Source organism: Oculina patagonica, chromosome 6, assembly GCF_052425735.1.
Source record: "Oculina patagonica isolate OP01 chromosome 6, crgOcupat, whole genome shotgun sequence".
Classification (NCBI taxonomy): domain Eukaryota; kingdom Metazoa; phylum Cnidaria; class Anthozoa; order Scleractinia; family Oculinidae; genus Oculina; species Oculina patagonica.
The window spans coordinates 32,293,387-32,307,897 of NC_135763.1; the positions used below are offsets into that span (position 1 = coordinate 32,293,387).

A 14,511-nucleotide genomic window follows, 5' to 3' on the forward strand; every position below is an offset into this window, starting at 1 on the left:
AGAAAAGTAAAAAACCAGAAAAAAGGAGTTCGTTAGTTGCAGTTAGTAATTTTAAATTTACTACGAGTTGGTTTGACTAATTATTTCAATTATCAATGGCGTTTCAATACAGTTTTTTTCGTTTAAAGTCAGACTTTTAACATAATAAACATATCCTAGGCTTTACGTGATATTCATTGACAAGCAAAGTAATTATATCATGTATATACTGCGAAAGCACATGCTAATTATGCAGACTCATAGCTTACAGTGGGGGGTGAATAAATATAAGCAAGCCCGCCGATCCACTCTATTCTTTTGGCAAAATGTAACAACAAATTCATTTTCCTGAAATGAAATCGAGTGATCAACATATAGCGGTTCCTATATCAATATCAATATATTTTAAAGCAAATTAAACAGGTGACGAGAATAAGGAAAATGATTACTACACAAAGGAGACAATGTCTTGATGAAGAACTTAATTCTCAGGGCTAATACTCAGCTGAAAAATGAATGCTTATCCATCAAACATTTAAGATATTTCAAACTTGGACCAAAAATAATATTTTTTTTTAAGTTAGTATGTAAAGAAACGAGATTCTTTATTCAAAAGCCAAGTTAAAGCTGCATTCTTTTAGACTTCCTCAGAAAGAAATATATATTCTTTTTACTGATTCAGTTTCGGTAAAACAAGCCGGTTTATTTTAGGTCGTTAATGAAAAATCTTTCTACATACATCTAACTTTACTGTCAAGTTAAGTAAACACCACATGTCACATACGTGATAGGAATTCATTTGGTTTTCGTGCTCCTTCTCTAAGTTTATTAGAACGCGACAGCTGTTTGGGGCTCAATAACTTTTCGGCGTTAATTCAGTACTAGTGTTGCCAGTTGGAAAACGCGATTAACTGCTTACGAAGACAAAAAGTTGTCATCTTTCAGGTAAAACTAGTTAGTTTTGTTTTCTTCCTTTTAACTACACGTATTTAGTTGTCATCGGTATTCACAAAACTACGCTTGGGAAAGCGTAAAGAGCTGTAGGCAGGGTGAGTGCAATGGTGAATTAAAATGAACGTAGAAACATTAATCTCTGAAAAAAGTTTAGAAAGGTTCGATGGCCGAACTGGAATCCTGAGAGGACGAGAAAGCTTCTGTTTTTGAAATGTGATATTATTTAACACTAACACAAACACAAAATACAAATACAGTACAAAAAATAAAGGACATTTATGGTTCAGTGAATAAACTGGCCCGCTGAATAAATTGCTCGTGAACTACAATAAATGAAATTCTCTAATGCTGTTTACATTTCAAGTTATATATTGTCTCATTTTAGCCTCACAAGGTTGACACCTTTCAACTTTAACATTTTTTTTTGCTCCTCCAAATATAACACTACGAAAAAAACTGCACAGATCTCAAGAATAGCGTAATTGATGACTATTGTCTTCATATAATAAAGAAATTCTTCCAACTGGTTCACTAAAGATGTGCAGAGACCTGTAAGGAGAAACTGTATTTTGAAAGCATGGTGTAAAAAGTATCGAACATTGAGACGGAAAAACCTTCCTGCGATTTATATTGACAAAGAATATAAAGATATCTTGTTGTCGCTTTCTAAGTATTCAAACAAAGACTAGGTGAACATTCAAATAGTAAGCTGTTTTATGACCTTCGCGACGGAGACCGCACTACTTTGAATCTTTCTTTGGTATAGTTTTCACAGCAATGCGCTGTATCAGTTTTCATTTTTTGACGCCGATTTTCGAGACGTTTCCAATCTTTGCTTGCTTCTACGAAAATTCAAATGTAACAAGGTCGACGGTTGTTCGAAATTACCTCCGAAAATCAAAAAACAGACGAAAGGTTACAAAACGCCGGCATACCGACATCTGTGATCCGAACTTCAAGGTATGCAGAGTCTAAAATCTGGGCAAAAGTTCTCAGTTAAGTGATCCTCAATCTAGCTTCAAAGGATACTTCCAAAAGTCGGAATAGATCTTTGGTTTTGAACTGGTCCGGGACGGATCCAAAAGGATCCAAAACTTGACCTGCTGTTTTGCAGGTCCACTTTTAAAGAGACACTGTCACGGGGATTTTAATGCTTTTTGGTAAAAAGTACTAAAATCGGCGAATAGGTCTTCCCGTACATGAAATGCATCTAGTACATCAAGATGGAGATATAAAGTAAACTGAAGAAGGGGGCCATAATAATTTCAGGTGTTTCCAGTCCACAAGGACAAAACTTGAAAAAATCAGGCCGGCGAACGGCAAAGAGAGGGAACCACGGAGCCGCGGAGCAAGCAAGCACTCGCACTCGACTCCCGCCAGCTACGCAGGCTATGTTTATCGCTTCAGTAGACTTGCATGGGGATTTTTAACAAAATTGGACCACTATTCGTAGCTTCCATATGTCTTTAGGCTCTTCAGTTTTTGAAGAGAAACTGGTGACAGTGTCCCTTTAATTTGGATCCGTACCGGAATGGTTACTTCCAAAAAAAAAAAAACAGTTAAGTACCAGGTGTTTACAAGGAACAGTTTACAAGGTTCAATTAACGAGACCTTATCTCCCGTAGTCTGCACAGAGCAGGCGTTTACCAGGCATTTAAATGTATTTTTTTATAATGTCCGGCGACCAATTCAAAACGACGTGACTAATTAAGGTACACAGAGCAGGAGTTTCTTGGTCACTTTAATTAATTTCGCAGTTAATAGAGCAGTTTTCAATTGAGTGTCGTAAAACCAAAACCAAACTAATCACTCTAGCCAATCACAAAGAACACAGTCAGTGCAGTCAACCAATCAAAACTCGAATCAAATACATGTAGCCGGCACGAAGCGCGGGAAAACGTGCGCGAGCGAGTCACGATTGGTTTTGGTTTTAGTTCTGATTGGCTGAAAAAGTGGCGCGAGAGTTTTAAACCAATCACTAAGCGTAGTAATGCAAAACCAAAGCAAACGCGAATTACTTTCGACACTCAAGCGAAAACCGCTATAATTGCGACTGAGAAACTACTGGCAGAATCCTTCTTGTTATATTGTAGCCTGCGTTGCAGACGAACGGGCTTTTAGCTCATCTGCATCGCTGGCTAGTTATATCCTTTTGAGAGGTGTTTCGTGCAGCCGTAATCTGAATCATGAACTAAATCGCTTGCCACGGGTGGCTGGATTTATCACACCAATGAAAATTGTTCCAACGGTTGCCGAAACAAAATAATTTTACCGCATTCAAACTTGAACACTAATTAATTATCTGCTCTGACCGAGAGACGTCGTAGTCTTGTTGGAAAATGAGAACTTAAAGCTGTCTGTGTACTCGCAGTAAACTTCATCAGTTTTCAAAATAAATAAGCGAGCGTCTTTGAAAAAGTTCCTTTCAAGATCGTCAAAAACGACAGCCGGTAAGCTTTCGTTTCTTTTCGTTTTGAATGTTTTATTCTTCTACCCTTTGCAAAACTCTTTAATCAGTATTTTTTTTATTCAGAATTCGGCTTCACTGCTAGTATTTGTAGACTTTTTAGCAGAGTGAAAATTATCAAGTTCCTAACTTGAGCAGTGATCGCAGGGTTGCTCTACATATGCTAGAAATTATGATTCAACAATTATACATTATAATGCAGAAATGATTGGAAATCGTTCAACTGGACGTACTTTAGTAAGACTAAATTGTGTAACCTAATTGTTTAGTAAAACAATTAGGTTGTTCGCTCTCAATTTCTATGAGGTGTTAATTAATGAGGTCGTCAATCTCTATAAGGTGATTTGCGGCCTCTTCTGACTATCACCTCGTATAAATTAAGAGCGAATAGTTTAATTGTTAATTAGTAATTTAAAACGTTACATGGCCTTCCCAATAAAATGTTTCGTTTCCCATCTTCTCGTCTCTTGTGATGGTGGGTCGGTCGGTCGGGAAAAAAAGAAATAAAACTTTAAGGGGTCTGGGTTCATTTAAGAAGCAAGAAGATGCAGAAACGAAAGATTTTGTTTCAGTCGATCTCGCTGAGAATGTTGGAACAATCGTTAATGCCCTTGGCACGAAACAGCCTTTGAAAAACTTAGTATCGATGTTAATTAAAGTTAAGGACATCACATCATACCAAGTGTTGTTAATAAAACAAGATCGTGTGCTTGCAAAGTAAAGTACTTGCCCCTTTGACTAGTGAATCTGGAATTGTTTTTTACATAACGAAAAAAATGGGTCGGTCGGGCGATGGGAAACGAAACATTTTATTGGGATGGGCCATGCTTGATTTTGGTGCGTTTATATGATGATGATGTTTGCTGCGAAAGCGGCAATTTTTTTTCTTTAAATTGGGGGTATGTAAGCCATTTTTATGGCACTATTCTGATCTCCCAGAGGAGAGCTAGGATAAAGAAGATGAAACCATTTTTATTTTTTTTCCTACATAATATTATTACGAGCATATTAGTTTGTTTTCTGGGTTACGCTATGGAACGTAATACTAACACAGATGACGTTTTTTCCCGATTTTTCAGTAGAAATTTGGGTCGCATCGGCATGGTTTATGCTTTTCATGGGTGAACGATTCTTCAATCAGTTGTATACAAAACACGTAAAAGTGAAATACAAGAATTAAAGCGCAATTAGTTTGATTTCTAAGATACATTTTTAAACTAGTAGAAGTAAAACACTTTTAAATTAAAAATATTCAAAAGCAGCCAAACAGGAAACTATAGCGAATAAGGCTCAAATTGTTTTTAAAGCAATTAAAAATATAACAGTTTGTTTTTTTCTCAAGCCTCTATTCAGCGGTCCTGAAGCCTAAAGCCTTGAATTTGATTGGCTAATTGCACGCGCTCCAGCGGTTCGGATTTTCCCATCTGTACCCGGCATACAGACCGCTCACCGTGCGAAATCATTTTGTTGAAGGAATCCCTTAACGTTTTGCTCATAAAAATCGAAATAGTTGCTCGCTAACCCTAACCCTTGTAAGTGTGAAAGGACACTGAAAAAAGTAGTGCAGGGGTTAAAGGCCTTGAAGTTCTCCAAAAGGCGAGTATTCATTCCTGTTTATCGACAAAATTAAGTTGTAATTTACTGTACGTAGTTTCTCGTTGTTTGTGCATTTTGGAATGGTAGACCTAATGGTTTTCACGCCATTTTGGTGAACTGCAGGTCGCCGGTTTTCAGATTCAGATTTGAGTTAAAATGCCACGCTTCAGTCTACCATTTTTTACCAAAACCAAACGCTATTTGCAATCATTCAACAAATGAGATTTTTTGATTAAAAACAGTCAAATGTTTAGACGTACGTTAACTCCGACACAACTAAAGTTACACAATTCATTAGCTTTACTTTCTCAAACTGTTTGTCAAAATAATTTTTATTTCTTCTGGGAATCAACATAGAGATCTTTAGTTCGTTGCATCCAAGTGTGTGTAGCTAGAGAAACTGGTTTTAAGTTAGAGAATGCTTTTCATTCGATAAAAAGGCTTAAAAGAGAAGCCTTCTCGGGATTATTTGAGCTCGCAAGCCGAAACAGCTGTCGAAATCGATTTAAAATTGTTTTGACTGATTTTAATGCTTGTTCCGTTGCTACATTTATTACTCAAGTTGCCTTTCTTGAAGTCTTCTTTGAATAGATTTAGTATGACGAACCTTTACAGTACAGTTTATTCGGCGAAGCCATTTTATTCAGATTTATATAGCCACAAGGCATTCTTCAATAATTATTGCCGAAGTTCACCCGCCGATCAAAATCCCGATGGGCTCAACATTGAATGCGCGCTTATACAAAAAATTTCAATTTTGCAACACAATCTTTCTACACTTCTTTACCTAACAAGTCAAAGTAGAAAAAATAAAAGGCGTTGTCTGTGCCTAAGCGTGTCCGAGGGCAAAGTTTATCCGGCCTATACGGACCTCCCAGCCGGCAAAAAACATTTATGGCGAGTTATGATTGCTACGAGTACGGCTATACACAAGAATGCAATAATCTCATTTTCACAAGCCTAACTGAGTGACAGTTTTATTCGTAAAGTAAAGCTACGCTGAAAACAGATAAACATAAAAGTGCGTGAACAACAGACAACAGACATAATAAAGTACACATTTAAATCTTAAAGTGCCGACAAATCCCGAAAAATCCGGGTTTAGCAGTAAGGGTTAACGCTACTAATCGATTAAATTTAATTTTGCATTTTAATTTACTGTCGCTCTCTTGATATTCAAAGGGTAAGAAGGGAATCATACTGAATTGCTCTACAATATCTCGGTAAAAACACGCAGTACTTGCAGATGCATGCTTTTACGGGTCAGTCCCAGGGTTTTACAACTTGTCGATTGGAGATTAACTTCGGTAGACGATTCGATGTCATGCAATAATTTAGACACGATTTAACTACCTAAAGGATTTCGGTTTATTCCATTCAGTTTTGATCTCCGAAACGGTGCAAAACTAATGTCCATTTGTACTTCTAGCTACCTAAAGTCATATGTTTATAAACTAGATATTACAGTAAACACCCGCATTTAAGAACCTGCATTTCTCCAAGTTTTCCTAACAGGTTCTTATATAGATTGAGTTTACTTGGATTTTAGGGGATTAAAGTTCTTAAATAAGGGTTTTTATTTTAAAAGCCATGAATTAAAACAGCCTGTTATATAAAGGGGGTATAAATAAAAAATTTAGTCTAACAGGTTCTTAAATTTTAGGCTCTTAAATGCGGCTTTAATGTATTTGTTTTGTATGTTTGTCAGGTCAAGAAACGACATCTTCAATCATGTCAGAGTCAGCTGACGTTGCCGTGACAACAATACTCACCACGCTCATCATTGCGGACATCATTGGTAACTGCCTAGTTATCATTGTCATAAAGAGAAGTCGAGATATGAGGTATGCTGAGTATGTTAAACGTTAAGAATAAAAAGCTCTTAAAAGTAAGGCACAATCACAACGTTCTTTAACATAATCGCCGGAAGTCGTAAACAGTTTTCAAAATAAACAGTCACAAAGTTTTTAATTCGAAAAGGTCACGTGCGACTTTACCGTGCGGTCACCCCTCGTAACATGGACGCAACATGTCGGTGAAACTAGAGGATTTAAAAATAGCTGTGTTATCCCTGGTAACCCTATATACAAAAGGGGAATGACTTCGAAAGATGGGGGAAGGCACTTTAGTGTCATTGTATTGGTAGACTTGATCATGATTGCTACTGACATAAAGTTAAAATTAATTTTACAGGACTCCAATCGATTATCTACTTGTAAACCTAGCCATATCAGACATCACGTTTGCGGTGTTTGTAACACCGAATCACATTTTCAATAAAACCTTCACCCACCCAGAAGGTGCCATTGGTTCAAAGCTATGCACATTGGTGACGGCTGGAAACGTTGCATGGCTGGGAGCGGCTTCCTCGTCTGTCACTCTGGTTGCTATCGCCGTTGAACGATACTTTACAGTCATGTGCCCCCTTGGTAGTAAGGGGAAACTTACCAAGCGAAAAGTAAAGGTAAGTGGGCGAGAAGGTATCAGCAAGAACGTTGCTTGCATTTATGTTAACTTCAAGTAATGAAGTGATGCAGTTTGCTATATCATAAAAATAATTGGACCTTCAAAACTCCTACCTCCTACTTCCACTTCTACTAGCCGTTTACTTCTCAACTGCCACTCCCGTTCCTATTTCCAGTATCCTTTTTTCTGCTTCTTATATTGCATTAGTCACTGCTTGTCCTTCTGCCCATCAATGCTGCGGCTCTAGGTCCTCCTTCCTACTTCCTTGCTACTTCTAGTCCCGGTCCATCTCAGCTAGTGCCCTGGCCCTTCTTTGCTGCTACCACAACCACCACTACCACTGCCATTATCACTATGTCTGCGACCGGTACTAGTAGTGCTACTCCTCTTCGTGCTGCTGCTGTTGCTGCTGCTGCTGTTGCTGCTGCTGCTGCTGCTGTTACAACTTCAACTAGTACAAATAGCTAGTAATAAATAGCTAGTTTTTTAAAACTCTTATATTCTTAGTATTTTTATTATTTTATTTTATTTTTTTCTATATATTTGTAAGGCGCATTTGGTCACATTTACATGTTAATTTGCGCCATAGAAATCTAAATATTATTATTATTATTATTATTATTATTATTATTATTATTATTATTATTATTGTTATTATTAACTGCTACTGTTACTGCTGCCGCTTCTCGAGAAAAAGTTGTTATGTTTATTTTTAGATTTTCGACACAATAAATTGACGTCAAATTATATTCTAACACAAAATACACCCATTTTAGGTAATTCTTTCTTGCTGTTGGATCTTTTCAGTGGCTTTAAACATGCCACTGTTCCTGGTTTCAACATTTGATGAATCAATTGGCGACTGCAAATGGGACTGGCCTGAAAGTTGGATGGGCGGAGCGTACGACACTGCTTGGCTTGTACTGTTGGCTATTATTCCTTTGATAGTGATGACTGGCTTATACTCCAGAGTCGTGTATATGTTGTGGTTTAAGCGTAATGACGGCCATGAACTGGCCTTTCCACAAAAGGTAGGATAAACTAAGAATGTGGTAGGTAATAACGTCTTAGGCTTGATGGTTGTACTGCTTGCGAGACAGTGAGGTCGGCAAGTTTATAGTTCTTACTGGCTAGTTTGGAGGGGCTATGTGACGCAATTTTAGACAATTTCGGCACAAACCAACTGTTAATAAAACTAACTGAAATAGCCTAACCATTTTAAACAGTAGAAGAACTTAAAAGAAACACAGAAAAGCCAAAAAGGGGTATGGATGGGCAAGATTCGAGGAGATTAAAACGGATTGCGTTCGGGTAAGCTTGAAAAACGTCGGCCCGACATTATTCAAGTTTATTTCAATTTGCATAAAGGCCATTTGCAATGCTCTAAAATCATCCTTGTTTGTTATGTGGCTGTGATTTTGCCAACAAAAGACTTTTGCTCTGCCAATTTAAAGTTAAGAACTCTTAATTTAACGAAAATAAAAAGAATTATCTAAAATACCGTGACCCGTATTCCCTTTACGTTTTATTCACTGGTGTACACAAATTGCACAAATTGGTAACGTCCGAGATTGAAGTTCTCATGGAAACTATTCCCCTCACGTGTTTTGCGCCAAGCGTGTCTCAGTGTACGGCTCTAATAGGCTATGAAGGCGATGTTTTTCCGTGGACATGAAAAATGTGATCCTAGATTTTCTTCATGGATAAATGTCTGTCTTCATTTAAAGGCTGGATCTTAGTACGTATACTCGTTCGATCAAGTGGGTATATCCAAATACCTTAACTGACCAATCCTGAACTTACTCTTTGTTCCTTATATTTTCAGGGAGTTGTAAAAGTGCGGAAACGAGTCACATTGAGTGTTATCACTGTCAGTGCCATATTTGGAGTCTGTTGGATTGTTGGCTTATTAACCTACATCTTAAGCTACCATGACATCTACATGTTTGGGTCCGCCTCGTACGCTATTTCCGACACCCTGTTTATGTTTAATTCCGCTGTAAATCCTTTTGTATATTGTCTGATGAACGAACGGTTCCGAGAGAAGATCAAGAGAATGTTATGTAACTCGTGTGCATCCAGAGTTGATCCCTCATGCGAACCTTACAACATCGAGCTACCCAACAACACGTCTCACGTGACCCACACTGCAGGAGCTTCTATGGAGTAGTACCTTTTACACTGACACCGAAAACTTTTTGAAAATCGCGAAAATTACAGCAAGGCGCCCAAAAGTGTGACCACTTTTAATTTATTCACATTCTTTCGTGCAGATTTAAGCCAATCAAAAGCCGTGGATAGCTTGCAGTTGACTTCTGATTGGATTAAATCTGCACGAAAGAATGTGAATAAATTAAAAGTGGTCACACTTTTGGGCGCCTTGCTGTAAGACCCGCAAAAATAAGTAACAATGAGGTAGTAACGAACGATTCAGTCGAGGCGTAGGTTCCGTTTCGAGCAAATAATCGGAATATTTACTATCTAAACAAAAAATAATGCAAGCACTCGAAAGTCCTCATGGCACAAATAGTTGCTTACTCATTCAATAGCAAAATCGCCACGAACACTGTGGATTTAGTCGGATCCGAGACATCGGAACTGGGTCATCAACAGGTAGCTGGTTTCTCGATTGGATAAGAGAATTTTACACTGTCGTTCGAAACATTCAGGCCAGGGGTGTTGAAACCCTTAAGTACATGGCTGGATCGTTAATTTAGATGTGTTTGCGGGAAGCATGGGTGAGTTTGTTAGGAACGTTAACGTGTACTGCCTGTTGGTTTCGGTTGCCGCCAGGATTGTAACCAGAATGCCGATGGTCAAGTTACGAGGAGATGCAACTGCGTACATGTGGATGAGGACCCTGGCTCTGTCAAACTCCTCCATGAACTTCCTTATCTATGGCTCAAGGATAAAGAACTTTCGTGAGGCGTTTGCTGTGCTGGCGGAGAGATTCTTGATGTTTTGACTCCGAAATGTTCGCGGACCTGTGTTTATAGGGACCCTGCGAAAAACACGTTGAACATTTCAAGGTTTTTAGCAAGCACCCTTTACAAATTTGAAAATATTAAAAGCAAAATGAAATAACAGTTATGGTAGCTAGAGGATAGAAATCTATACTCTTCCTTTCGGAAACAATTTCAACGTTTTAAAAATGTAAATGTACTTCATGTTGAATTTTTTTTTTGTTTTTCAATTTTTTCGGGTGTAACCCTCTACTCGAATTTTTTTGACATTTTTTAGACAGATAGTCTTTATTGTTATTATAACACCCCCTATGTGCAGATTAAAACTACATGGCCCACCCTCTTTCTACTCCAGCCTACCCCCGCCCCGGCCTCCCTACTTATTGACCAGTCTCTTCAAGGCCATTTTTGATAAAATCAAATACCATGTACTGTTATTTTATACCATGTTTTACAGATTATTTTCTTTACCCTATACGCTTGTCAACAGTAATTTAGGCGTGTATCTTACAAATGTTGGTGTTAAAATTATTAATAGCCAGAAGGCAAGACTTGAAAGTAAATTTTCTATAGCCTTCGGCCGTATGAGGAGAAAAAGTTTTGCTTCAAAGGCTAGTCTGTAAGGCGGTCTCGTCGTATGCTCCTCCAGAAAATTTAGAAATTTCCCGGCTCGGAAATGCTAGTTTTAGCATTCTCCCTGATATATTTCGTTAGAAAAGCTGTTCTCAACAAGTGTAAAATGACAGGTGTTTATTGTGCTTAAATTTCTTCTGCATGATTTTTTTTTTGCCTTCCATTTTGCACGATTATTTTTTACTTGGCATTTTCCTTTGCACGATTTTTTCCCACCCTCCCCATCAATCTTCTAATGGGCCGTCCCTTACTAGACAAAAAAGACTCAGCACATATCTAAACTATGATAAGTTTAAAATTTGAACACACAAAATATTAGCATTTTAGAAATTGCTCGTGAGAACATTGTTTTATTTGGGTTGAACAGGCTTGACAGTTATCGGTTTAGTATAATTTTAAAAAAAATACTTATAACCATCTGACGTTTGCATTTAAATAAAGTTCTTACCTTATCTATCTTTTCTTATTTATAACAATACAGCGAGGAAATAAAGAGAAGCGTCAGGTTCTTGCACAAGCTGTAAAACACCTGAAGTTTATTCACTGGTCCTTCAACTGCATTTAAGGGCATAAACAACAGTTTTAACGGAGAGGATCTACATATACAACTCTACTAGTTAAAAAGGATCACTCTTGCAATTGTTTATGTCGGTGGTCTTTGTTTTTAGGTCAAGTTTTAACAAGGAAAATGGTGTCATTAATTATTGATCAGGTGGTTCGGTGTTATTATTCAAATCTTCGGTCTTCAGAAAAAAAGTCGCTTTTTTCGACTTCGCATTTTGAGACTGAAGTGTTCTATTCCAAGAAACTATAACATAACAGGTAAATTGGGCTAAAATTACTAAAGATTCAGCTTTTACCGTCAGAAGAGCACTGTGGATTTTCAAATATATAGTAAGTCTAAGCTATAGTCCTCCGTTTTGTAATGTTTTCCACAACGGGAGTCCTAGTTCGCGCATAAGAAACAAAAACTCTGGCACTTACCAAAAGGATCAATAGGTCAACTTTTAATATTTTCATAGTTTTTATTTGTTATCTTTTGTTTTGTTTTTTTATATTCATTATTATGTATTGAAATAATCACAATTAATTGACGTTTGCATAACAATATAATACAACGGGTAAATAAAGAGAAACGTCAGGTTCTTGCACCAAGGTGTAAAACACCTGAAGTGTATTCATTGGTCCTTCAACTGCATGTAAGCAAATAAACAACAGTTTTAAAACGGAGAATATACAACTCTATTTAGTTAAACAAACACTTTTGCCGTTGTTAATGTTGGTGGTCTTTGTTTTTAGGTCAAGTTTTAAAAAGGAAAATGATGTCATTAATTATTTAATTGATCAGGCGGTAAGGTGTTGTTATTCAAATCTTTCACGGTCTTCCAAGAAATAAAGGGACGTTTTTTTTTTCGACAGTTCATTTTGAGACTGAAGTGTTCTATTCCAAGAATTCATATCAAAACTGGTAAATTGACCTTAAATTACTGAAGATTTAGCTTTTTACTGTCAAAAGTACAACGTAGATTTATTTAAATATATAGTAAGTCTAAGCTATAGTCCTTTGTTTTGTAATATTTTCCACAGAAGAAAGTCCCAGTTCACGCTTAAGAAAAAAAACTCTGGCTCTTACCAAAAAGATCAATAGGTCAACTTTTACTATTTTTCATTTTTTTTTTTTGCTATCTTTTCTGTCTTTTATTATTATTTTATATTTAAATACTTATAATTAACTGACGTTTGCATAACAATACAATACAGCGAGAAAATAAAGAGAAACGTCAGGTTCTTGCACAAGCTGTAAAACACCTGAATTTTATTTACTAATCCTTTAAATGCATGTAAGCAAAGAAACAACAGTTTTAAAACGGAAAGGAGCAACATAGACAACGATATTATTTAAACAAGTACTGTTGATGTTGTTAATGTCGATGGTCTTTGTTGTAGGGTAAGGTTTTAAAAAACGAAAACGATGTCATTAATTATTCACAAGAGAGGGTGAATTTGTTATAGATCATGCGGCTAGGTGTAATTATTCTAATCTTTGGTCTTCTGAGAAAGGGACGTGTTTTTTGCAGCGCGAGTTCTCATTTTGAGACTCAAGTGTTCTATTCCAAAAAAATGTAGCATAACAGGTAAATTGCCCTTAAATTACTGAAGATTCATCTTCTTATCATCAGAAGTACAAAGTGGATTTTCAAATATATAGTTAGCCCCTGTCCCCACTAACCCGGGTAAATATGAAACGCATCTTTTTTTGAAACGGCGTTTTTGCTCACCGAAAGCGGTACTTTTCAAAAACGCTTTCCAAGGTGGGGTACATTTAAAAACGCCGGCGAAAACGGGACTTTTTGTGGCACAGTTATTTGATCAGTTCTTTTTCACAAAAGGTTTAACTAAGCTTAACAAAAGCTTTGTGCATGCGTTGTGACTCTGCGAGCGATTAAGCGTATCATTTTCAAAATTTACCCGGGTTAATGTGAACGGAAAACATCTTTAATGGCGTTTTAAATTTTCTTCGTTTTCAAATTTACTGGGTTATTGTGGACAGGGCCTAAGTCTTAGCTAGTCCTTCGTTTTGTAGTTTTTTTTTTTCCCACAAGAGGAAGTCCCAGTTCGCGCAGTACTGAGAAACAAAAACTCTGGCACTCACAAAAAGATCAATGGGTCACCTTTTACTTTTTCTTTTTTTTTTCAGGATTTCCTATCTCGTTTATTTTTTATTATTTTCGATTCAGAGTTGACGTTCCAACTGTAGTGTTTGCAATTCTTGTTTAGTCTTTATATGATAAATTTTCTTCGTTAGAAGCACGGCTGCAAAAGGTTACTTTAAAGTTGTTCAATCTTAATTCAGTATATGTAAAATCGTTTTTTATTCAGCTTTAGTTTATTGAATATACTGATGAACTTGTTTAAATAATCATCGAAGTTTCTTCTTCAGATAACAAATTTGCCATATATAAGATAATTTTTCTTTAAGAAAGCTTAAAAGAGGGGCCGTAAGGGGGTTTCTCGTGAAACGTGATTGCGTGTTTTTATTCTCCGTGATCTGTGATTACGAAATATTAAAATCCGTGAACTGTGAATAACATGCTTGTCGTGACACGTGAAAGCAAAAAATTATTTTTCGATAACCGTGAAACTTGACTAAAATTCTTCACTTTTTCCGTGAAAACCGACCTACCGTGCAAAGATGACCCCTTATGATGTTGCAAATTGAAACTCTGACCGACTCAGACGCGCGATTTGCGTGATGGCTAAATACTTGACCACTTGACAGATTGAGAAGATTGTAAAACAAACAGGCAGAAGCCGAATCAAGGACATCAAGGGGTCAGATAACCCCAGAAGACAACGATGTCTTTCTTTTTCGATGTCGCGTACATGTTAAATCACGCAATCATTCTAACTCATTTTGGCCAAGCTCACGCTAAAATTCAGTGTCAAAAAGTC

The 14,511-nt window shown here is 36.9% G+C and overlaps 1 protein-coding gene across 2 annotated transcripts; it reads left to right on the forward strand.

The window, feature by feature from the left end:
• The first annotated feature begins 829 nt into the window (after positions 1-829).
• On the forward strand, positions 830-9,857 carry LOC144656619 (QRFP-like peptide receptor). 2 transcript variants are annotated; one of them, XM_078516863.1, is made up of 5 exons: positions 830-924; positions 6,705-6,840; positions 7,190-7,460; positions 8,239-8,493; positions 9,288-9,857. In XM_078516863.1, exons 2-5 carry the CDS (start codon positions 6,728-6,730, stop codon positions 9,630-9,632), a joined length of 984 nt encoding a protein of 327 aa, XP_078372989.1. In that variant the 5' UTR covers positions 830-924; positions 6,705-6,727; the 3' UTR covers positions 9,633-9,857. The 2 variants fall into 2 exon arrangements, with proteins under 2 accessions (XP_078372989.1, XP_078372990.1); XM_078516864.1 differs by lacking the exon at positions 830-924 and having other exon boundaries at positions 6,689-6,840.
• Positions 9,858-14,511: the final 4,654 nt, after the last annotated feature.